Source organism: Filicampus tigris, chromosome 5 (genome assembly GCF_054856515.1).
Source record: "Filicampus tigris isolate MCC_2025a chromosome 5, RoL_Ftig_1.0, whole genome shotgun sequence".
Lineage (NCBI taxonomy): Eukaryota > Metazoa > Chordata > Actinopteri > Syngnathiformes > Syngnathidae > Filicampus > Filicampus tigris.
In genome coordinates, this window is record NC_141221.1 from 28,675,173 (window position 1) to 28,701,522 (window position 26,350).

Below are 26,350 nucleotides of genomic sequence, written 5' to 3' on the forward strand. Positions count from 1 at the left end.
CTTGTTTTGCTTTCCAATGTTTGTGCCGATTTCCCTGGTGACCCTGGGCACACAAATACCACCTTTCAAAACAAGGAAGGTCAAAACTCTCAGGTGTTGTGGCTGTCTAAGTGTTTTAAAGCCAATTGTGTTATCCTTGTCACCCGAAGAGAGGTTGCAATAGTAGCAAAGGATGGAGGTTTGAGCCCAACACATCAGTTTGAGTGTTATGTAGCGTTGCAGCACTGCCTTGCTTTGCACATTTATTGGAACAGAATTATGTGTTGAAGCTGCCTCTGATTAATAAAACTGAAGCCTGTGCAAAACTCACATGATCTGTCACCACAATCCTAACAGAACAAGCAGCTCTATCACGCTGTCGCTGCCTTGCTTCCTTAAAGCTGACAAGCAATATAGTTCAACTCACCACTGTATTGTTACGAAATGTATAACGCTACACTATCAAGAATTTCACTGTAAAATAACAGTAAAATACTGGCAGCAGGGACACCGGTATTTTACTCTTATTTTACAATGCACATACTTTAATTTATTCTAACAGTATACTAATGTATTTTGAATTACAGTATAATTAATATACTGTATAATCCTACACTTTATCTACTGTTATTCAGTTTAGCAGTTTCTATTGTACTTTAGATTACGGTACATGACAGTAGGATAACTACGTTTTGGTATTTTTACAGTACACACCAGTTTAGATATTAAATCTGCTATTCAATAATCATAATAATGCATCAGATTTATATGGCACTTTTCTGTAACACACTCAAAGCACCCACAATGGCTAGATTATTCAGGAACTGTTCATTCACACTCTGGTGGTGGTGGTAAACTATGAGCCACAGCTGCCTAGGGGCAGACTGATGGAAGCGTGGCTGCCAGTGTGTTCCTATGGCCCCTCCGACCACCACCAAACTAACACACCCAGCCGTACACCACTGTAAGTGGCGCTGGAGGCAAGGTGGGTGAAGTATCCAAGGAGACACCAACACATGACTCAGACAGAGCGGGATTTGAACAATGTAACCTTCAGTTACTGGACGACCCTGTCTACCTCCTGAGCCACGGCCGCCCTGTATTTTGTGTTTCATTTCTATGAATCCCCACAAATTACAAAAGTATCTTATCATACAGGGCTTTTTGAAATTCTGAAGTGAAGAGCAAGTCAATCTGGACCCTTGTCTATCCATATATAATGTTTATCATGACAGCAGGTAATCTTCCTTCGATTAACATGCAAGACATGACTTTTCTTGTATTTTACTTAAATTATGTACCTTCTCATGCTTGTGCTTAAATTATGTACCTTCTCGTGCTTGTGCTTCTACTTTAAGTTTATCACAAACGCATCCAGCAGCATGCTTCCACCACTATTCACCTGATTTTGCGGCCATGCATATTCAGAAGACTCTGCCTATAGCCCATGTGACAATGTGTGACCTCACAGTCTTAACTGAGATCAACTAGTGTCAACTAAGTGTGCCATGGGTGTCATAGAGAAAGGAAGCCAAGTGAAAGCAAGAAAAAGATCAGAGCAAGTTAAGGGCCTAGCTCAAGTCACCTGTTTATTCACATGTGCCAAAGAGTCCTAATCCAACAGTTTACTTGCAAACTTCAATGCGGAATTCTCGCACATATTTTTTTGTTTTTGAGAGTGGTAAGTGCACTGGAGCCACTTGGTGCCACTGAGCACACACGCTGTTGTAGGATGGAATGCGGCTGACTCCCTGCCAATCAAAGCAACTCCCCTCATTCCCATAAAAACCAGGGCGGTAGAAAAACTGACAGTGCTTGACATTGTGGAAGCAGAAATGAACTCGCTGTGGTCCGTGCATGATATTTGTCCACGCATAAGTCAGAGATGAGGTAAGGGTCCACAATGAAACTAGATGGGAGCCAGGATGTTTCCGGACCATAGCCCTCCCACTCCACCAGGAAGCGCTTGCCCCGACCCATGTTGCGCACAGCCAAAAGTCTCTTGACAGAGTAAACAGGGCCACCATCAATCATCCGGGAAGGCGGAGGAGGTTTGAACGCAGGGACCATGGCACTCTCCGTGGTATACAGGTAAACTGCAAGGTCTCCCCTTGGGGATATGTAGTTGGCTGCACATTTGACCTGGGCAATTAGTGACCACATTGCACCCATGACTTGTGTGACCCAACACGCGACCCGGTAGCTGTGCCGCGTGGTCAGATGGGTGCTATTAAAATATTTTTAAGAAGATAATGACAATAATTAATTAATTAATTGATTCCTGATTAAATACAATGACATCCAACACATATGTCAAATGAGCGCCAAATTTGTCTGCTTGCACCTCGATCAAATCCACTGAAATCGCATTTCACCACCTGCGCCATCATTTAGACCTGCTTTTTGTGAGTCTACAATGGAATCTAATAAAAAAAAAAAATATGACTCAGGCAGTTCAAATAATAAACTGTTTCATGAATAAAGTTTAGCACAAAGTCACTCATGAGAAGAAAAATGCTACTGTTACAAAGGAACAAAATTACTCGAATGAGGTGAAATGGTCACCAAAAACAAACAATACAAAGTACCAAAAGAAAAATACTAAACTAGAATTCACAATGGCAAATACTGACTCGGAACTTGATGTGGATGATTAGGCATAGAACTCTGACAAGACGAACTAGCACAGGACAAGGGGAAACACATACTATATACACACACAAACAGTAATGAGGAACAGGTGGGAACAATCAGGGTGGGGAAGAGATGATTATAGAATAAAACAGGAAGGGAAAATAAAACAAACTCATCCCAACTTTTTAATTATGACATTACCGCATTCCTCCCGTCTAGGGACGGCTCCTGACGGACCAGGCAAATGAGGATGATGGGTGTAAAAGTCAGAGATGAGGTCAGGGTCCACAATGAAACTAGATGGGACACAGGATCTTTCCGGACCATAGCCCTCCCACTCCACCATGAAGCGCTTGCCCCGACCCATGTTGCACACAGCCAAAAGTCTCTTGACAGAGTAAACGGGGCCACCATCAATCATCCGGGAAGGCGGAGGAGGTTTGAACACAGGGACCATGGCACTCTCCCTGACTGGTTTCACCAGGCTAATGTGGAATGTAAGATGGAGCTTCAGGCACCGAGGCAAGCGCAGGTGAACAGAAGAAGGACCCACCACCTTGGACACCGGAAATGGACTCCCGAACCTCGGGGGCAGTTTCCTGGAAACAACATCGACAGGTTAGTCCAGGTAGAGAACCAGGCCATCTGGCCAGGCTGATACACTGGAGCCGGTCGGCACCTCCAATCAGCAGCCCTCTTCATACAATTCAGCCAACCGCAGGAGCACTTTCCGGGCGGCTGCCTAGATCCGATGACAACACCGGACCATGGCATGGGCTGAAGAAACAGTGATATCCTTTTCTGACTCTGGGAAAATAGGGGATTGGTAGCCAAAAACACAATGGAAAGGAGACATTACGGTGGCTAAGGTGGGAAGAGAGTTGTGAGCGTACTCAACCCACACCAGGTTCTTGCTCCAGGACGCTGGGTTCTGTGACAACAGACATCAAAGGCATGTCTAACTCCTAGTTCAGCTGTTGTAATTGTCCGGTAAATTCTGGATGGACCTACCCAGCTTCCGTTTTCACCGGGCAGACCGCATCACAGAGTTGTTGGCTAAGTCAAAAGGCAGCGGCGGAATCTGCTTCTATTCACTGAAGAAATGTACACACACAGCACCCAGGGTTTGGAGTGAAACCATGCTAAAACACTGAAGGCGTTGATGTAAAATGAGTATGAGAATAGGAATTCCTAACATGATGAAGCTAGATTTGGTCATTTTCGGTGGTGTCTTTGTGCAAACTGCTTCCCAATGCCAACTGAGAAACAGAAGCAGATAAGATTGTACACTTGCTGGCATTTAGTGTTTTTCCTTTCCTCCACTTCGATTTCAGTGTCCGGTGTCCTGAAATTCCTTCTTATCTGTCGAGACGTCCTACCAATAACGCGGATAGTGAGGTGGGATAGGGTTGGGGTTAGGGTAAGGGTTAGGCTGTCAATTCAACCTATGGTAGGACGTTTCACATCGGTAGGACATTTTGTCAGAACACCGGTGGCCGGGGGTTGTCCATAGGTGCAGCTACTGAAGAAGCATGTCTTTCGGCGTCTTTTCCCACGGTTTTCACTCATTACTCAAGGGCGTTTAGGCTCATTGCGAGGATATGTAATGTGCACTGCATTTAGTTTTAACCATTGCATGACGAGACACAAGATGAGACCACAGCCCGGGGTCTTTGGGCAGGTGGACTCTTTCAACTACAGTGGTGCGTCTACTTAGGAAATTAATTGGTTCTGGAAGAAATTTTTTAACTAGAAAATTTTGTAAGTAGAGACGTGTTTTCCATGTAAATGCCCTAATCCGTTCCAAGCCCCCCAAAATTCAGACATAAGTGTTTTATAAAGCTTAAAAATGCATCAAAACGTGTAAAACATATACATGTTACAATTAGATTATTGCACAATAAATGAGAGTTGTGCATAAAACAAAGAATAGAGTTGACAATAAAAATGATAATTATTTACCTTTTATTTGTTGTCCTCATCGTTTTTTGCCCTCTTTGGTTCATGTTCTCTCTCAGAAGTGTTTTTTGCCTGGCGTTTTGTAAAGAACTGATTTGATAATGTGGCGACTGTCGATACATTACGGTCATATTCTTTGTCGAGATCAACCAAATGCATCCCTTTTTCATACGTTTCTATTACCTCTTGCTTTGTTTGTATGGACAAAAAAACAATTTTCTAATTTTTTTCTTTTCCTCGATTCTCCATCACTTTCGAATACTGTCATTCACGTAAAACTATCAGAACACCTCATGGCCGGAGGGGCGAATGACGAAGACGCTGCACAGACATATCTATCACATATATATCTATCTACCTGTCTATCTACACACATAGACACATAGGGTAGAGGTCCCTCTTCGCCTATGGGATGCGAGGAAGATGTTAGGTAATAGCCAATGGCAGAGCAGCTATGAGTATCTTGCGCTCAGGAAACTCTGGAGCTGCGAGTAGCAGCCCATACTGTATATTTACATTTCGTATCCTGAAATTTCCTGTATTTCAGAGATTGAAAGAAACAGACGGGCAAATTCAACCAACTTGTGTGAGTCTGTATTTACATTGGATGCCTTCTTAAAAGATTAAACAAACATGCATTGGAAAATAGTTGTTTTTTGTGAATTGAGCTTACATCCCAAGTGAGTGATCTGCTGAAATTTCCAACAATGGTGTTACTGGGAGGGTGAGGGCCTGGGCCACAGCTGAGTGGTCCAGGGGATCTTCCATCTGTGACTCTCTCAGTGACTTTGTAGAGGCCCTCAGGAGGACTTTTGACTCTGTTTCGTCGGCTCGCGAGAAAGCACGAGAACTGTCATATCAGACAGGGTAAAGATACAGTAAGCGATTATGCCATCAGATTCCGTACTCTGGCAACAGGCAGTGGATGGAATGCCACAGTCCTTTATATCTTTTTAAAAGGATGGTGTAGCGTGGTGCCCTGGATGCGTTCATGAGGCAGTTCATCCATTTTGTTGGCCAGAGAGCGTACATTTGCAAGATGAATCGATCGACGGGAGCAGGGTTTGAAATCCATGCTGCCGGAGCCAGACTAGCACTTCTGATCACTTCCCCCTACTCCTCCAGCGGCGCCTACATGAACACAAAGTACAGCTGCGAAAAAATGCCAAGAGTAGACTCACTAATGTTTGGCAAGTCTTCTCTCCATGTAAACAAGCAGCATAGAGTTGCCAAAAATGAACTAAAATTATAAAAACAAAGGCAATACTAGAAATCACCAAGGAAACCACTCGCATTGGTGCCTTCTTGGTAAAAACATGTAAAAAGCTGCGCAATATGGCATTTGGACTCATTTGTAAACAAGCAGTGTAGGGTTGCCAAAAACAAACGAAAATGACAAAAACAAACACAATACTAGAGATTACCAAGTGGTGCCATCTTGGAAAAACCTGTAAAATGTTGCGCAGTGTGGCATTTTGACTCGTTTGAGCTGAAGCTAGTATTAGTTTTGCTTTGCTTTGCAGTGAGCAGCAATATGAGCAGCAACCATTCTACGTCACTACTCAGAATTCATTGAGACGAAAGCAACAATAGCAGCATACATGCAAATAAAGAATGTATTAAACTGGAAATTATATTTGAAAATTTTATCTCATAGTTATGTTGCTAACAACCAAATAAATCATATAGAGCAAACATGTCATTACAGTCAGGGTTCCTTTTAAAGTTCTGTTATTGGTCTATAAATCATTGAATGACTTAGGCTTCTGAATACATTAAAGGTTTGCTAATGGTTTATAAACCCAATAGAGTTCTAAGGTCTGGAGAGTGCAGACATGGGTCAGTTAGTGAAGCACAGAGTTCAAAGCAAACATTGTGAGGCAGCATTTAGCTGTTTGCTGCATGCAAATGGAAAAAGCAGTTAGCAGAAATGAAGACAGCCCCAAGTTTGAATGCTTTTTAAATCCTCGTTAAAGACTGTGCTTTTTTCCTAGACCTATGATTGAGGTATTTTCCTGCCTTTTTAGAATAAATTTTCTAAAATATTTTCTCACATTGTTCATTATTCTAGTAATTTTGGTAAGATGCCTTTTATGGACTTTGTTTTAAAATGTCTTAAGATCTTTTGTTCGTAAATGCACTGAAAAACGAGATCCTTTGGATTTACTTAATTCAAACATGTACTTCGGTTGCACATGATTAAAATGCGGTAAGCCGCAGATGTGGGCATTTTACTAAAATTTCCTGGTCCGTCATTCGTCATCCGTCAGCAGCCTTGGTACCTGTCCGCCATCCTTAAATCCATCTATTTTTCAAGCCGAACCAAACTGTAATTGTCTGTCGGGCAGTCAGTCGTGTTATTTTAACCACGCCTCCATCAGTAAACAACAAAGGTCTGCCAGTCCGTCTATTGTCAATCGGAAAAGAAAAAAAAAATCCATGAAAAATCCATCCATCCATTATCTGAACCGATTTGAGTAAAATGGTAAATGGATTGCTGCTCAAACAGCTCTATAATCACATACATTTGCCATTTCACATTCATCCAGTCAAGTCAAATTTATTTGTATAGCCCTTAATCACAGGAAAGTCTCAAAGGGCTTCACATGCCCACAGCTGGCAACATATAAATGACATTCCGTGATCTAAAACCCCCAGGAGGGCAAGGAAAATCTCAAAAGAACTCATCTGGGGAAAAGTGAGAAACCTTGAGACGGGACCGCAGATGGGGAATCCCCCTTCCAGGATGATCAGGCTGCAATGGATGCCGAGTGGGCAACATTTAACACATATTATGATACTATACAGTGTTAGTTAAAATAATATGAAGGTTAAAGTTAATGAAATGAAATGCTGCAGGAAGATGACTTCGGTGAAGTTGGCCCCTGCCGAGTTGATCAATGTAGAAATCTCCATAGCAGCGCCTCTGAGGATGTGGTCAACCTCCGATCTTGGAGCGGTCAGTTGCTGGGCGATCTAAACAGCAACCTCCAATTCTGTTGTCATCACCTAATTCCTAAGCCTGGAAAAGGGGGCAGAGGAAAGAATAGAAGCAGCAGTAAAGAGGCCAAAACAAATAATTCAACTAAATGCAGAAGTGTACAAATATGTCTTTAGTCGTGTTTTGAAAATTTTTACTGAGGTAGCGCCTCTACTATCCGCGGGTTGGCATTCCAAAGGACTGCCCAAATAGAAAACGTTCTGGAACCTATGGACTTCTTTTTGGCTCTCGGGATCACTTAAAGGCCGGAATTTTGTGACCGAAGGTTTCGGGACAGAACATATGGTATCACTAGGTCGACGAGATAGGAAGGTGCTAAACCGTGCAATATTTTGGAGGTAAGTAGCAAAATCTTGAAATCACAACTAAAGTGGACTGGGAGCCAATGCAAATAGGCTAGTATTGGAGCAATATGACCAAAGTTTCTTGTCCTTTTCTTGTCTTGCTGCAGCATTTTGGACTAGCTGCAGACTATTAGTACTAGACATTGGAAGACCAGAGAGCAAAATGTTACAATAATCGAAGTGAGATGTAACAAACTCCATCCATCCATTATCTATACCGCTTATCCTCACAAGGGTCGCGGGGCGTGCTGGAGCCTATCCCAGCTGTCTTAGGCAGTAGGCGGGGGACACCCTGAATTGGTTGCCAGCCAATTGCAGGGCACACAGAGACAAACATCCACACTCACAACCATACCTAGGGGCAATTTAGAGTGTCCAATCAACTTATCATGCATGCATGTTTTTGGAATTTGGGAGGAAACCGGAGTACCCGGAGAAAACCCACGCAGGCACGGGGAGAACATGCAAACTCCACACAGGGAGGCCAGTGCCGGGATCAAACCCACGACCTCTGAACTGTGAGGCGGACGTGCTAACCAGTCGACCACCGTGCTGCCTGTAACAAACTCATGGATTAAAATTTCTGCTACACTATTCGATAGAATTGGACGAATTTTAGCAATATTACGGAGATGGAAAAATGCAGTTCTAGTAATATTGTTAATGTGCATTTGAAAAGACTGCGTTGAGTCAAATATAACACTGAGTTTTTTTGTTGAATCACTTTGGGTAATCGTACATTTATCGAAACTCAGAGTGGTGTCCTTAAGTAGGTGCCGATGACGAGCAGGGCCAATAATCAACATCTCAAGTTAAAAAGCAAAAAATTGAGAGGCATCCATTGTTTAATCTCAGCAAGGCACACCTCTAGATTACAGCAATCAGCCGTGTTTGTTATCTCCAGCGGCAAAATGTTCATTGAGTATCATCAATATAAAAGTGAAAACTAATGTTATATTTACAAAGCATATCACGAAGTGGAAGCATGAAGATGCTAAACGATAGGGGTCCTATTTCGGATCCCTGCGGGACTCCACATGTAACATTACAAAACTCAGAAGTCGTATTGCCATGAATTACATGGTGCGTCCTCTCTGAGAGGTAAAAGCTAAACCAAGAAAGTACTGAGCCTGAGATACCAACACACACTTCAAGGCGTTCTCATATTATGTTATGATTGACGGTGACAAAAGCAGCACTCAGATCGAGTAGTATTGATGAGATGTCGGAGTCCATAGCTAGGAGAAGATCATTAGTTCACTTTAGCAAGGGCCGTCTCAGTAGAGTGAGGCCACCTCCAGGGGTAAGCCTGCACCCCAAATCTGAAAATGATGTGTTGAATGCCGCTCCTCACTGCCTGAGAGCCTGCGTGAGTCCGCGACACGGAGGTCCAGTAAGAGGCCGACCGCAATGCCTGCTCTTCGACTGCCTGACTGGTGGCAGGCACAGAGCTACTCAACTGCATGAGCGACGGCAGGCGTCCATGACACGACGCCTCATGTCTGGACGGTAACAAGCTGGTTTTGTTCTGCTAACCTTGTCTGTTTAGCAGTGAACGCTAATTGCTGCTTCGACAGCTGCAGTGGTGTTAGTCACAGGAACTAGTGGGAGCTATCATCTATAGCTGGCTGGCTGCCTGCCTGAATATCGAGTGTAACAAGTCTTCAGCATTGCTAAATGTCAGAAAACTATGACCTATCACCACCAAGGCAAATTTCACATGCACATTCCTACTCTTGTCCAATTCAACCTGTAAAAACCACAATCAGCTCAATATTTTTAATTCTGTGGAGGTAATTGTGTTTTTTCCTCATAGGAGCTCACATTTGATGTCAATAATCCCCAAATATTGTGCAGCGTTTATATTTTCACAGGTTGAAGTGGTCGAATGTGCATATGAATTTTGGTGGCGATTGGTCACAGTTTCAGACACTAGGTGCCAACAGAAGGTGACAAAACCAAGCCAGAAAACAATAATACAATGCTTGCTAACTTTATATCTATGACGTGGACAGGCTCAGATGAAAAAAACAAAACAAGCCATACCCCAAAAATGGGCTTTCTAAATTGTCATCACAAAATAAAAACTTCTAAAAAACACCTTAAATCACTACAGATTCTTTTAGGGGGGTGAATTTGAGTGCTGAGATCATTTTTACATAATAACCTATTATAAAGTAGTAGTCAATGTTGAACCCATTCAAGTGTCTCTTTTAATCACCAACAGCCCAGTGCAATACATCGAGGCCTGCCTCCCTCCATCCTTTCGCCCCCACCACGGTGCCTACAGAGCAAGTATGTCAACAGGGAAGGCAGTGGCCATACACTCCACACTATGTTAAGCCACCTAGAACACCGCAAGAGCTACAGTATGTCATGTTCTTCATCGATTATCGGTCAGCCTTTAACACAATCATTCTTGACATCCTGGTCAGTAAACTAACTGACTTGAGACTCACTCCACTCACTTGCTTCTGGATTTAGGACTTTCTTTCCAATTGACCTCAATTAATCAAATCCACTGAGACACACTCAAGTTATACACTTGTTTTGTTACTGTATCAACTGCAGTAGCAGTTTTTGTCCAGCAGAGAGCAGAAGTAATTAACATACAGTATTTGCAGTTAGAGAGTAAGTGAGTAAGAGAGGAAGTGACGCAACTATCTCGAGTCAGTAATTCAGGACACAAGCGAGAGAGTTACAGAGTCAGAAGCCTTTTAATACGAGAAGAGTCAAAAACATGGTGAAAGAAGAGTTAAAACATTTTTCCTGTAAGTTTTAACACAAGGTTCAACCAAGACTGTTTACGCTCCCAGCATGGCGAGAGTGGCACCGTCACAAAGGTGGTAGCCAACTAGCTACGGTAAAAAGGGAGCTAAAACACGCTTTGTCCCCTGCTCATTCCCGAACTCATGGATGTACTCCATTGTGACATGTTCGAGACCCTGTTGACTCGTTTCAAAGTTTTGGATTCCTTTGAGGTGGTTTCCTTAAGCCGCCCGGCTCCCCTCATGACTCCATTCCTCATCACTTCCTTAAGGAGGTTCTGCCGAGTAATGGTGAATCGGTTTTGGCCATTATCAACAGCAGCCTGTATTCTGGTGTAGTCCCCCAACATTTTAAACATGTTGTAGTGCAACCCCTGCTTAAGAAATATGGCCTTGATCAAGATGTGCCATCAAATTTTAGACCCATTTCCAGGCTCCTTTTATTTCTAAATTTCCGGAAAAAAGTGGCGCACTCGCAGTTCAAATCTTTCTTGGATGACCATAATGTCATGGAGGTTTTCCAGTCAGGTATCAAGATGATGCATAGCACAGAGTAAGCCCTGTTAAGATTTTTTTTATGATATCCTCCTGGCAAATACCACTGGAGACAGTATGTTTTGTTTGTTGGATTTAACTGCAGCATTCCATATGGTCATGTCATGTCATCTTCCAAACCGCTTATCCTATACAGGGTCGCGGGGAGTTGCTGGAGCCTATCCCAGCCGTCAAAGGGCGAAGGCAGACGACACCCCGAACTGGTCGCCAGCCAGTCGCAGGGCACACATAGACACTGTCACTGAGCGGGAATCGATCCCACGCTGCCCGCACACAACTCAGGCGTGTGTACCACTACACTATCAGTGGACCTCCATTCCATATGGTGTACCACAGTATTCTTCTGGCTCGTTTGTAGCAACACATGGGCATTAGTGGTAGAGTGGTTTAGATCCTATTTGGCTGGCAGGACTTTTTGTGTTCACTTATAATCTATTCAGTCCCATCCATCCATCCATTATCTGTACCGCTTCTCCTCACAAGGGTCTATTCAGTCCCTATATATAAAAACATAAACACAATTCTGCAAGGCAGTAACGTTTTCATCCAACACCATTTTCATCCAACAGCCCTGAGCTAATGGTACCCTGATATGGAGTTCCTCAAGACCAGGTGTGATTAAATTAAAACATTTAGTGGTGCTGTAGCCTGACCCTTGTGTAGGTTGCTCTGAGTTCCGCTCTGCCCCTCTGTCATATGGTGTTCCACGGGGTTCTATTTTGGGACCCTTGCTGTATTTGCTGCCCCTCGGCTCCATCCTACAACAACATGGTATTTCCTTCCACTGCTATGCGGATGACAGTCATATCTATGTCCTGCTGAGCAAAAAAGATGCTTTCTCCTTAAGATGACTTTTGTCCTGTCTAGAGGAAATCAAAGCCTGGATGTCACTAAATTTCTTACATTTCAACACAAAGGAAATTTGTGGTATTGACCTGGGCCCCCTGGCATCTTGTCTAAAGCCAACAGTCTCAAACTTGGGTTTTAAATTGGACAGTGACTTTAAATTGGACTGTCAAATCAGTGCTGTTGTTAGATCCAGCTTCTATCATCTTAGGCAGCAGGCTAAGGTAAAGCCCTTCCTTTCTCAACAGCACTTGGAAACCGTTATCCATGTCTTTGTCCCGGCTTTGTCGTATGTAAAGTGCTTTGTTACAGCTGCAGCTGTTGTGAAATGTGCTGTATAAATTAAATTGTATTGTATCGTATTGTATTGTATTGTATTGTATAAGAAGACGACAATTGAAAATTCCCGAGCTGAAGGATCAGCTGGCAGAAACAATCAAGTTGAGTCAACAGTGAGACAAGGGGTCAACCATGAAAGCACATTAAATCCTAAAGCTTCAGTCTTTCAACCTAAGGAAGTTCAAATTCAGGGAAACACTGACGAAACTCTAGTTCAGCACTCACCTGCTAATGAAAGTGAAAGACTTAACTGAAGGTAATAAGCATCTTGCAAGTTCCAGTCATTGACTCAAGGGAGTAGAGTAGTCTCAAAAGTGGAGCAAGAAGTACTGGAGGTGATGAAGGAAGAGGAAAATGTAGAAGCTCAGGGCGAGTCTAAAATGGCAGAGCTGGGCATCATCATCAGGTGCCGCACTCCTGACACGCAGACGAGTAAGGAAAAAAATAAAAGAGTGTTGTGTACCTTGCGTTCCCACAGACGCAATGATATGTGCCCCATATTCTTATTCCACTGATCACCACGCTGTGTGTGTGTGTCAGTTGTTTTTGTTTGATATTTTTCATCATTTGGCGGTGTGTCTGCTCGTGTGGTGCCTGCGTGTGACGTGAAAATTATGTTCTCTACGCTGATTGGCTATTGCCGATGAGTGACCGACCGTGACCATGTGGGTCATTTGAATATGCAGGACGGAAATTCGGGGACGGAGGGACGATGTCCAGCTCTGTAAAATGGTACAAGTTCTGAACCAACATGGGGGAAATAGGATAAAGAAGGTCTGCCAGAGAAAGAGTAGCTCCAAAAATGCTTGGTAGGGTTAGGGTATTTTATACGCTTGTCAACGGGGCTAGGGCCCCAACGTTATTAATTCTATGACAGGGTGCGGGCCAGATAAAATTTGACCGCGGGCCGCATTTGACCCCCGAGCCTGACTTTGGACATGAATGGTTTAAATCCAACATACAAGGATGTATGCTTATTAAGGGGGGACGATGTAGCCAACTCAACTTACCAACACACACTTCACACATGACTCCGGTCGCATGTTTTTTACGTTGTAAGGACCACGGCAACGGCTTAAATTATGCCAGCGCTTGCCACTGCTGCCATGCCCAAGAAACTTCAGTTAACCTCTGAAGAGGGCCGGAGATTTCAACAGCCAGGTGCACCGCACCTGCTAGTCCTAACCGCGACGTGAGAGCACCTTTTTTCTTTGTTCCTTGTCTTTTTCCCATTTTTATCAGTGAGGCCAACATTTGCAAAATTACCAGTGTACAAAACAAAATGGTGCTTATAATTGGTTTTAAAAAGGGGTTACGTTAGTCATGGAGCCACATCCATCTTTTCGGAAGTTAGCACTATCTTGTACCAAGATCATCCAGTTTCAATTGCTTTTATTGATTTATTTTATTTCATCCTGTTATATTCTTATTCTTTGCTACTCCTTCCACTGTAGTTTGCTTTCTTATCATGTATTTCTCCCAATTCCCATGTATATTTAGAGAATAAATGTTCACCTCATAAAACTGGGGGCAGAGCTGGGAAAACGCCTAACCGTCACGAAGTTCCTGTCTGCATTATTAGCCGACTCATGTGGTCCCAGTCGGTCTGAGTTAGCCAAATGGCGGTGAGAACAGATTTAACCAGTACCACGTCACACGCAGGTGCCAGACACCTGACACGCAGACATTTATTTAGTTATCTATTTTTTTATTTATTGACCTTTTCTTAACCTGGAAGCCGCATGGAGAAATTTCTTTCAAAAGGGAGACCTGTGGCCAAGGTGGCAGCCACACAAAATCTAAATACAAAAGTCATATATGAAAAACGTAGAGTATATGATACACCAATGTACAACCAAAGCAACAATAAAATAATAATGATAATCATAATAATAATTATTGTTATCATAATCATAAGCACAGTAGCCTCGGGGAAAACAATGAGGCTCCTCCCTCACTGCATTGTTTATGCTACTTGTAAAATCATTGATATGAGTGTTTTTAGTTAAGGACATTTATGCATTGCTAAATGGTAATGGGCCGTCACTTATATAGCGCTTTTCTACCTTGGGTACTCAAAGCGCTTTACACTGTACCTCATCTACCTACTGATGACGCAGCATCAGGAGCAACTGGGGGCTCAGTATCTTGCTCAAGGATACTTCGACATGGTCACAATGGCCGGGGATCGATCCCACAACCTCCGGGTTGGGAAGCAACCACTCTACCAATGAGCCATGCCGCATTGCATTGATTGTTAATTGATTGTTCCATGACTATAGTGCATGGTAGGAAATCGCTGTTTTACAAAAACAGATAATCTAGGAAGGAACTACAGTATATATAGAGCAGAGCTTTATACTGTATATAAACATATACCAGTGTTGCTGTCTGCCAATAGCTACTGATTTCCAATCAACCATATCCTAAAAAACACAGTAGTGTGTAAGAGAGAAAATGGTACACTGAATTAACGTAACATGTCGGAGCCTCCACACATGTACCATATACTGTACCACCATACTGAATGGGGGCTTCCACAAGGTGGCTTATTTCTAAAATAAAAACTGATTTCCATTTTTTTAGTTTCTCAACTTAATTAGCAAGACAGTATGAACATTAAATATATTTAATATTATTAATATTTAAATACATTTTCATCATTCCATATACTAAAATATTTTCAATCTAAAATGTCATCATGTCATGTCATCTTTCAAACGGCTTATCCTATACAGGGTCGCGGGGAGTTGCTGGAGCCTATCCCAGCCGTCAATGGGCGAAGGCAGACTACACCCCGAACTGGTCGCCAGCCAGTTGCAGGGCACACACAGACACCGTCACTGAGCGGGAATCGATCCCACGCTGCCTGCACACAACTCAGGCGTGTGTACCACTACACTATCAGTGGACCCAATCTAAAATGATACCCTTTCAATATACTATCAGATGTTGTAAAAAAATAAAAAATAAATAAATAAATTTTAAAAAAAAGGATATTTGTTGTCTGAGCATACAAAACCAATTTTAGACTTGAAAGCTCTTTGTAACTGGTGAAAAGCAGTCTGAAATCTGAAGCTGTACAATTGCCTGTGCTGCAGTGAACAGATGTATGGTATGGTGCAAAAGTCATCATTAGATTTGTTGTTTGCTATAACTAGAATTCATAGAGCTCATTCTGTAGAGCCCCGACCTGTTAACTGTTTTCAGGTGAAAAAAGAAATATTTGTGGAGTGTCACATTTGAGTTTGTTTGTTAGTCCATTTATTTAGCTAGTTTTGGCGAACATCCTGGTTCGAGAAGGATGTTGAACAGACGAAGGGTGCCATTAGGAATCTGTAGGGGTTGGCAGTTTCATTCCTGCCACTGTGGTGAAAACAAATTCCTGCATCTGTGTATATATCCAGATCCTTAAAAATATGTAATGAGTTCTTTGGCCCATGCAACACACCTTTATAGAAGCTTTATAGCACACAGGTTTATAGAAATCGATTTTGTGTTTTTTGCCAACTTTAACTATCCTTCCATTTACTCTTTTATTATGTTATGTTTGCGAAGGGGTCTTTAAAACAACAAGCTAGTGCTTGCCCAAGGCCTTTGAGCAGTACTATTATTGTATAGTCACATATAAATGTAATGTAGTGTGAAAGTCTTTATTAAATCATGCATTAAAAATGGAAAAGTAAAAAAGATAAATAAAAGAGGAGAGGTTTAGTTGTCAAAAAAGATGCATTTGTCTTCTACTGGTGCACACAGACACCAAACTAAGGATTGCTGATCATTAAAAGCCTTCAAATCCAAATTACCATTCCTTTGTTTGTCCAGAAGCCGTTCATGATCCACTGAATCAAATGCAGCACACTACAAATCTACAAATAAGGCAGCACACTGTTGTTTTCTATCCAAGGCAATAATGAGATAATTTGCCACAACTAAAACAGCATTGATAGGACTATGACCACTTTATCAGATTAAAAAAAAAAAAATCAACTGCAAATTGACGTGAGACTCAAGGATCTTAGCCAGGACCCAAAGTCTGGAGAATGGAATTGTTTCATCGGGAAGTTACGATGTTGCGTCTCCTCTCTATTATATCAATCTCAGACTTGTTTGATTACAAAGTTCTCTGTCCATCCATCTATCTATCTATCTATCTATCTATCTATCTATCTATCTATCTATCTATCTATCTATCTATCTATCTATCTATCTATCTATCTATCTATCTATCTATCTATCTATCTATCTATCTATCTATATATATATATATATATATATATAGGGGTGTTAACGATAATCATTTTTTCGATGCATTGTTTGTTCGTTTTATTAAAAAATTCTGCATCAATTCAGAGGTATTAATAATCGATGTTTAAAGCAAAAATGTAAAAAAATTAAATGAAAACATGTGCAGGCGATTACGTGCGTTGTACGTCAGACCTCGGTGGCTTAGTGACAAGATGGCGGGACAAACAAAACCTCACACGAGCGGCGCAATCCCTATTAAAAGCATCAGTGTGGGGATTTCGTAGCTTTATGAAGTGTGAGACGTTGATAAACATATTTCGGGAATCCAACAAAGATGACACGCTACCACCCAGAGTTGAGTGCTGCGAAAGACGTACCCGCCGGAGGTGCTCCTCCACCAAACTCCGAAAGAGTAAGAAAAATGACCAAAACCATTGCAGAGTACATTGCATCAGATTTGCAACCTAATTGGTTGTGGAAGTAAGGGGCTTTCGCAGCCCCGTTGCAGACAGTGACGCTGTATATAAAATTCCCGTCGTGCAGTAAAATAACACCAGAGCATGTAGATTACTTCTTTCCCCGCACAAAAACCTAGAATATGCACACCTTCTGCAAGATTAACAGTTTAAAGTCTGTTATTTATTGTTACGAAATATGATGCTTTATATTTTGATTAATAAAGCTGTTGATGACACAATGTTCAACACTGCTGTAATACACAGGATCACGTCCAACATAATTGAAATTGAAATATCATCCATCCATCCATGCATTATCCATACCGCTTTATCCTCACGAGGGTCGCGGGGGTGCTGTCTTCGGGCAGTAGGCGGGGTACACCCTGAACTGGCTGCCAGCCAATCGCAGGGCAAATTGCAATATCATTTAAAAGAAAATATACTACATTAGGTTAATTAAAAGCAGGATTCATTGCTAAGTTACACAGTAATATCAATCAGATGATGCATATTGCACTTTAAAGTATTAAAATACAGATTAAGTTTAAACATGTTTTTATATTTTTTTTGTTATAGGAAAAGTTACAGACAACAAATGCTGCCATTGGCACAAATTTGTGTTGGCACGCAAACAAGGTTGCATTGCCACTTTAATTAAAGTCAAAGTATGAAATATAAATCCTTGCTCTTCCTTGAGTTATGCAATTGTTTTAAAAAAGGTACCAGTGTTTTAGATTAGCTATAAAATGTAAGCCATTGTAGTGATGCATCGGAATCGAATCGAATCATAGGGCTCTGAATCGGAAATAAATCGAATCGTGGGCCTCTGAATCGGAATCAAATCGTGAGGTACCCATAGCTTATATATATATATATAGCTTATATATATATATATATATATATATATACACACATAAATACATAAATACATTATCCAAAACTGCTTATCCTCACGAGAGTCATGGGCATGCTGGAGCCCAATAAATCCAATATGTTTTGAGAAAACAATGACAGATGTATTATTTCAACATTAGTAAAAACAAATGTGTTTAAATCGAATTTATGTATTCAATATGAATTACTCTAGTGTTTAAAATACAAAGTACTTAGAAAGAGGTCCATGCACTTTCCCCTATTCAAAGGACATGCATAAAATGTATGTATTTGAGAATTATCAAAAATCAATCTGTTACAAAATTTTAACCAGCACCTTGCTTTGACCTATTGTGTATTGTGTAGCTGATGTTCCTGCAAAGATTAGTCTTATAGGAAATTCTCAGTGACAAATTGGGCATACTTGAAGGTAGAGCGCATTATTTTAAATTGACAAGGACTTCCCCAGCAAGCCTTGTTGCATTTTTTAATTAGTTATAGCCTTCTAACACCTTTGATTATAGTTTTAACGTCATGTTGCTTCTTTGTGTCTGTTTGTGTTTTTGTGCAATAACATTTGTGTGTGTTTTACTTCTTGTGTATAATTTTGTGGCACCGTTATTTAATTTTGTGTTCAATTTTAATGATTCCCCTGATCATTAATTAACCGAAATAATGAATTGTCTTCAGTGTATTGGCAACTGTTTGCTCATGTAATGAGCTCTATCTTCAAGTATTCCCAAGTGTCCCTGAGAACTTCCTATATCACTAATGTTTGAAAGTCTTCCTTCATCTTCTTGACAATTTCAATTGCTGTTGACAAACAAGATGCATTACCACTCCCTCCTGGAAATGTGTAGCACAGACCTACTGAAATACAGTATTCATGTCAACCTGTTGGGAAGCATTTTCATGAATTTTACCGAAAAGAATCTTGGTTAATCCACAGCCTGCCATTTTTAAACTATATTCATTTGTTTTAACTGATTGGATTTCATTCGTTTGGAAAATCACAGATGTATGCAGATTTTAAAGAATCGGAAGAAATACAGCAATTGAAAATTAAATAGATGAAAATACTTGAAAATAAACTCAGCCATGATTCGTTTTCCTGCGTGATAATGGAATTGGGAATAGATTCTCTTTTGCAATGCTCGGCTGCAAACACATTTTCTAGAAAAAAAAACCTCTTTCAACCACCGCACTTACTTTTAACAGTCACCATGGATGATTATCACATCAGGTCGATGTCAGCAAAACTTGCGAGCTGCTCAGCGAGGATCTAAATTATGAACCCCTTTTCCTATGGCTTTGCGCGCGCGCGCGCGTGTGCGTTTGTGTGTTTATTCGTTAGGCGCAGAGACTCATCGCTCATACAGTCCTCCCTCTGTACGTTGAATGTAGCGTTTGAATTCTTGAATAGAATTGTAAAAATGTTCATCTTAAATTTTGAGTGTTAAAATGTCATTTACAAAATTGCCTGATTGTACAATGGCGACCGTTTAATTCAATTCAATTATCGTTAAAAAGGAGGGGGGAAATGTTGAAATCTTTACAGTGTCATTGAAGGGACTTTGGTCAACTCTAAAAGCTGCGGTACAGCTTTAATAAATTGATGCACCTAATTGGCCATGCATTAAAATTAAAATTTCAAAGATCAAACACGCCGTTTTGTTGATGTGTTGGATTAAAAACAATGTTCGCCTCAGAAGAGATCTGATCATTTGTACCAGAGACCTTCTATTTACGACAAAATATATAAATATAAAAGTTCAGAAATTAATATAATAATCAAACCGCAACCATTTACACTGAAAAAAGTACCCTTTCACGGGATGTGGCAAACTGACTTAATCCTCCTCGAAAATAATCAATCAATATGTGTACATTATCGAATTAAGTATATCCAAGTGATTTTTTTTACCCAGTAGATTGTAAGATACATCGTAAGCAGCACGAGAGTCATCTATCACTTGAGTTTGTCAACTCTTGTCCACAAACGTTTCAGAATCACGAGAAAGCTGAAAAGATGGTCATTTACGATGATTATTGACATTATTGTATTTGCTTTCATTCAACTGAATTAATATCGAAACTTCTGCTATTGAAAATCCCGAGATGTTCACTTATTCGACAGGGTGTGAAATCTTCATAAAATGATAATGAAGTACTCATATAAGTGGATAAGTGATGGAAAATATAGCTTTACTTCGTGACAAAGAGTTCAGTGTCTGGATTCATCTGTTTATTTTAAGCCCAAAAGAGGCAAACTGTTTTGGTAGTTGTTGTTGTCGTTGTTTTTTTCAATTGATAAATTTTATACATAATACTCCTGGTAAAACATCAGCCCAAAAAATAAAAATGTGGTAGCATTTGCGTCACACCGTTCAATTACAGTAAGTGGATTTAATCAAAACTCCATATATGACAAGTATCGCTAAAATAAATAAAACATGTACCCTATATTTCAATAAATACGCAATTATAATTCTGGATAATATAAATGTTAGAAATGCCTATCCCTACGTCAGTTGAAATTTTGAAGCCAAATTCCATTAAAACAGCTCGGACGGCTATGTTCGAAATTAGGGGCTGGGGGGTTGCAAAGATGGTGCACACTGCAAATAATTGATAATAATTATACTAAAAATGTCGCAATCAGCGTGTGGGGAAAAAAAACAGATCAAATCTCCCATATAGTAAGTGAAGAAAGATATACAAAACGTGGCAATTTTGTTAATAATAAATAATAAATATTATTTTCCATGGAAAACAAAGACCTTAACGCATATTTAACTTATGAAGTAATAGGTATACACATCTTTGGAAAACAAAACAATATTCTCGGGCGACCCCAACTCACACAAATGTCCCACGAAGCTTATGACGAAATTGAGGTATACCTTGTTGCAAATGCTTCAGTATTTGGGTCATGAATTTAATTTAGTTCGACTCCCACTCAGAGGTCCAAAGTCTTAACGGAGCCAGGTTTGTCTCTTCTCTTTTGGCAAATAATAATAATAATAATAATAATAATAATAGTAATAAATAAATAAATAAAAATGGACAAGCAGCGTCAATCTTGAGTGTTGCAAGTTTCTCTCTTCTGCGTGGATTTAAAGAATTGGGTGTGGATGGTAAAATCCCATGATTGTCTTCACAGTGTCAAAAAATACAACCAGATTGGTTGTTTGGTGCAGTCTGGGGTGGAGTGGTTGGGGGGGAGATGAACACGGGGAGGTTTAGTCTGTCCAGATCCGCACAGCCTCGGACTCAGGCCTCAATGGGACTTGACACCATGCTGTTCGGTGTGTCTGGAAGCTGAGACGACATGGACGCTACCTCGCTGCCAGTTGAGTTCGAACCCGGTCCACCCTCCGAAAAACTAACCTGTGGAAAACAAGCAGCGATAAGAATCCTCAGAACCCAACTGGGGGAAAGTGACATATTGAGCGATCCAAATTGTATAGGAGGGCAACTAAAACACTTCATAATAGTAGTAATAATAATAATAATAACAACAATAATAATAACAGCAGCAGCATTTCGCAAGCAATTTCTCCATACATGCTGTGTAGGCCAACATGTTTACATCATGTGTTTGTTAATGTTACAATTAGGAGAGTTGTCACCGTACATATTAAAATTAAATCACTTAGTAATTAATAATAGTAATTAATAATAATAGTAATAATAATAATAATAATAATTAATAATAATAATAAATGCATATCAACAACTATAACCTATAAACAAAACCCATTAGCGCAGGCATTTTTGCGCTTGTATTTTTAAACAACTAAACTAACTTCTATATTCCTTATAAATATTTTGACAACACTTTATTTAATCACAAATTGAGTCAAAATTACGAAAACAAAATAATCTGGAGCTCATTTGGGATTGCGTTAATTTCATATCTCGCTGAGCCACGGAAAACAAGCATGGACTATGTTGCGGACTAAAAACCTTTAACGTGATTATTTAAGAAACATCTCAGAGGCCATATAAGGTTCATTGTCTGACTGGGCAAATATGTAAAAATGCCAGCCGTCTAAACGAACAAACAAACAATCTGGAATAATCACGATAAATGCTATTTGTAAATTCAATGTCTGAATGCTGGCCATATAGGCTATTTATTTGTTTTAACTAAACCGGATAAATTAATTAAAAAAAAAACACGCACCAGTTGCTGAAAAGCGGGCTGGTCGATGTCGCTCTGCAGAGCAAAGTCGCTGAGCACCTTCCAGGGCGGCTGGTAGCTCTGCACCTCCACAGGGTTGGCTTGGAGGCCGCCGTCGTGCCGCTCCGGACTGGCCGCCACCATCGGGGTGCCTGTCATTCCCTGGATGTTCTGCAAGAGCGATTCTCAGCTCAGGGTATAGTCACTGAAGGTGATTGCACATGATGACTGCATGTGGGTTATTGGGTGTGGTTACGCTTGTTAGTGTGGAGAGGAGTGTTATTGGAAATTAATCAGCCCCAGTCAAAACAATCAATAAACACACAAAAAAATGAATATGGAAACTCAGCGAGACGCCGTGGGGGTTCCAAACGTCGAAAGCGGTTTTCTTATGAGTTTTTGTGACATGATTTCACGTGTTCATTCGCTGCTCTACGATAAGGAGCTTGAATGCCTGAGAATAACATTGTAAGTCAACCCCAAAAATGTCTTGACAAGAATATGTTATATGCAGGGCCACTATAGTCGGAATGCGGCATTCTGGTTAATATTGCGTTTGTGTAATATAAATTAAACAGTAAAATGCACCTGTTTTTAGCCATATCAGGGGGTGGCCATTTTGTCACTTCTGTCGACTGAAGATGACATCACTGTTGCTCAGGTAACGACCAATCATGACTCAGCTTCAGAAAACAGGTGAGCCTGATTGGTGGTTACCTGAGTTGACTTCCCCTTGGATGAAACCGCTTACCGTCTTGTCATTTGGCTGCTGTTGTTGTAGCTGCTTCATCAGAATACTCCTCTTCTTGTCTTTGCACCGCTTGTTCTGGAACCAGACCCGGATAACGCGCGGACTAAGGCCGGTCATCTCCACCAGTTGCTCCTTCATCAGAGCGTCCGGCCTCGGGTTGGCATTGTAGCAAGTTCGCAAAGTGTGTAGCTGCTTCTCGTTTAGTACTGTCCGCACCCGAGTGGTCTTCTCTGGCTGTTTGTGGATGTGGGGCCGAAGTGCAGACTGTCGGGCGGAGATAGGCTCTGCTGTGAGAATGGACGGGTTAAGAAACCCAAAGAAGGAAACATTAGTTTCAATCTCGAAGAATCCAAGCAAATAAAGGTTTTATTCCCTTACAGGACTACGTGAAATTTCATATTAAGAAGCCACTTTAACCAGAATCGTGAAAATGATACACGTAAGAGGTTTTGCCTGAAATTTCGTCCGGCTTAGTCAGGCAACATAATGCTGTCTCAGGCATTTTTTTTAAAAACACATTAAAAAAACGTTATTTTCGTTTATTAATTTATTTTTTTAAACTTACATAAGTTGAATAAAACTTGTTTGGCACCATCATATCCACTGTCAAAAACCATCCAACCCTACCGCTTAATCTCATTCGGGCGGCGGGTGTGCTGGAGCAAAACGCAGGGACGCGCAAACGCGTAGCCAACTGCGCCCGCATTTTTTGGTCACTGCAAAACCCAACGGACCGTATCAGATGTGTCATGAATGAATAGTCATGACATACATTGTCAGTATACAACTTCGAGAGGAGCGTTCATGTTCTCATCTATCATTACCACTACCGCACGGACTTGGACTTCACCTGCCATTTGCAGCGGTCTGGCGGGGTGCAGCGGACTGAGCGGGTCTCCGTGTCCCAGGGTGGCCCGCTCCACCACGTCGTGGTCAGCCCGGCAGAAGAGGCCGTCGTCGCGCAAGGCGAACTCGTCGCCCGGGATGAGCTGCCTGCTGCAGGCCACACAGCGGAAACATTCGATGTGGTAGACTTTGGATCGGGCCCTCATGACAAAGTCGTTCTTGCTGAAACCGATGTTGCACTTAGCGCATTTAATCCCATATAACCTGCGAGGCACATCAAGCGTGTACAACAATCACAATCGATAAATTATAACAGCAAGGATGCATTTGTCATTTTTGTGCAATGTTTAAATACTTCTATTAGTGTTTTATTCATGACTTCGTTCGCCATTTTTGCTGAAACTAGGCCTAAATTGCAGATTTTAAATGAGTATGTTGGAATATATAGTAATATACCAGTGTTTGAAATTGGAGTGGCAAGGTCTGAGAATAATATTTTAAACAAATTTTCAACATCGTAATATTTGTAAATTATTGTATTTATTTCCACTGCACTTCCGGACATGGCTGTAATTACGCGCAAGTTCTCGCCCAGCCGTGGTCGTCCTACCTGATGTAGTCCCGTTTGCAATATGTCTTTCCGTCTCGGACAAAGCACGTGCACGACTCGTCCAAGTACTGACTGCACTCGGCGCATTTGAGACAGGCGGCGTGCCACTCCAGATCTGGGGAGACCCGCAGGATGTACTGGTCGTGGATCTGGTTTCCGCAGCCCACACAGAGAGACACCAGGCGTTTTTCTAGAAGACGGTTGTGAATTTCACGATCATGATGATGAATAGTTAGTTGTACTAGTGCAGTGGTTAAACTTGCAAATAAATACAAAATACGTTTCATTAAAAAAAAACAAAAAAACAAATCAAATCAAATCGTCGAACTTACTTTTCGGCGGATCCCCCATGTCTCCCATGTTGACAAAGTAAGGCGACGTTAGGTTCACGATCAGAGCGGGGCTGCAACGCCTGTACTCCTTGTTGTGTGTTCTGCTGCCGGGCCAGGGGGGGCTACGCCGTCCGGCTCGGAGAGGGAGTGCGTGTGTGTGTGCGCGCGTGTTTGTTTCTCCCCGGTGTGTGTGCAACTCTGGTGCGGGTGAGACTGACGTAGGACAGCAGCACGTCATTTCCATGCCCAGCTGATTGGCTCTGCAAAGTCTGGGCAGCTCTGCACACAGCGCCAGGCGGCCCCCACCACAGCGGCACACTTAGTTGTCTTACGCTTGTTACATTTTCTTCGCTTGCCTTTCTTATTGTCAACCAAATGGGTTGAAGTTTAGGCTTACTGCCACCGGTACAGGGCAGTTATCTAGCCATGAATGTGTTCAACTTGAAGTTTCAGATTTCTTTCTTTCTTGCTTTCTTTCTTTTTTTCTTTTTTTTTAAATTCAGAATTAAAGCTGTTTACTGTTGGAACTGCATGTGATGCATTCAATAAACGTGAACGCTGCCTTGTTCAGTAATTTATTTCATTCTTTCATCTGTGAGGGGATGCTTTGACGGCGGAGCGTGCATGGAAACTCCAATATTTTCTCGGCAACGAAACGCGTGGTTTGCAGTGGGCGATCAGACAGTCGTGGACTCCGCAGTGACAGGCCTGTGACTAGCGAGCGCACGCAATTACACAAAAACAAACACGCCCTCTTGTGTTGGTAACCAACGACATCTCAGCGGGAGGGAAGTCCGTGCATTCGTTCTTTACACTTTAAATTGGTCACCGAAAATTTAAAAAAAGTGACTGACTATTTAACCCCAAAAGTAAATTATGATCGGAACGAGCATTTGCACAATGATTGACAGAAGAATAAAAATAAGGTGTTGTTGAAGTGATTTGCCTCAAGTCAACCAGTCAATGTTGTGTTCCCTGTGGACATGAATGAGTTCAAAACAATGTCATGCAGACAATAGCAGTGAAAGCACATCTTCCGTGTCAGGCGATTCCATTACACTGTGGTCGCTGACAAAATTATCGTAACTATTTCTCGTTACCAAACATGTCCAATACGAATTCAATATCAAATCGTACGTGGTCCGTGAGTCTAGAATTGAAAATGTTTTTTTTTCTCGTTTTTGTGTTAAGTAATAAAATATAAAAAACAAATAAAACAACCAGTCACCCTTTCTATATTAAAACAAGTGATTACCAATAGAAAATAACAAAAATAACCGAATGATTACACGGCTTGAGAACACAACTCATTAATAATGTTGTACCCCATTAGGTTAATTATTCTTCTCTAGTACATCAATTTGTATCTTTTCCTTCGTTATTCTCTAGACCTGTAAAAGCCACATACATTTTAGTCCAACCTTTATTTTTCCCCCTTCGAAAGGAATTGACTTTTGTATTTAAAAAAAGGAAATCTAGTCCTTTTTTTTTTTTTTTTTACACTTTGAAATGCAGATGCATTCCTGATCACCTTGCGCTACCGTTGGATCCTATATTCACTTCTTAAAATGAATTAGTGTTTTAGTTAAATCATAACACTAAAGTATTTTATTGCAAAAAG

The 26,350-nt window shown here is 41.2% G+C and overlaps 1 protein-coding gene across 3 annotated transcripts; it reads right to left on the reverse strand.

Annotated features, from left to right (window-relative positions):
• Window positions 1-20,234: 20,234 nt before the first annotated feature.
• Window positions 20,235-24,962, reverse strand: isl1a (ISL LIM homeobox 1a). Of its 3 annotated transcripts, none has more exons than XM_086031765.1 (6): window positions 24,730-24,962; window positions 24,398-24,587; window positions 23,792-23,937; window positions 22,942-23,228; window positions 22,194-22,361; window positions 20,235-21,394 (listed from the first exon to the last, which is right to left on the reverse strand). In XM_086031765.1, exons 1-6 carry the CDS (start codon window positions 24,755-24,757, stop codon window positions 21,278-21,280), a joined length of 936 nt encoding a protein of 311 aa, XP_085887891.1. In that variant the 5' UTR covers window positions 24,758-24,962; the 3' UTR covers window positions 20,235-21,277. The 3 variants fall into 3 exon arrangements, with proteins under 3 accessions (XP_085887891.1, XP_085887889.1, XP_085887890.1); XM_086031763.1 differs by having other exon boundaries at window positions 23,792-24,051; window positions 24,730-24,953; XM_086031764.1 differs by having other exon boundaries at window positions 22,942-23,225; window positions 23,792-24,051; window positions 24,730-24,950.
• Between the last annotated feature and the right edge of the window lie 1,388 nt (window positions 24,963-26,350).

Coding starts and splice junctions, on each gene's coding strand:
- isl1a (XM_086031763.1), bottom strand. CDS start 24,757: ATGGGAGACATGGGGGATCCGCCGAAAA. Junction 23,229..23,791: donor CAGACCGCTGCAAATGGCAG/GTGAAGTCCAAG, acceptor CCATTCTCACAG/CAGAGCCTATCTCCGCCCGA. Junction 21,395..22,193: donor AGCCCGCTTTTCAGCAACTG/GTGCGTGTTTTT, acceptor TGTTTTCCACAG/GTTAGTTTTTCGGAGGGTGG.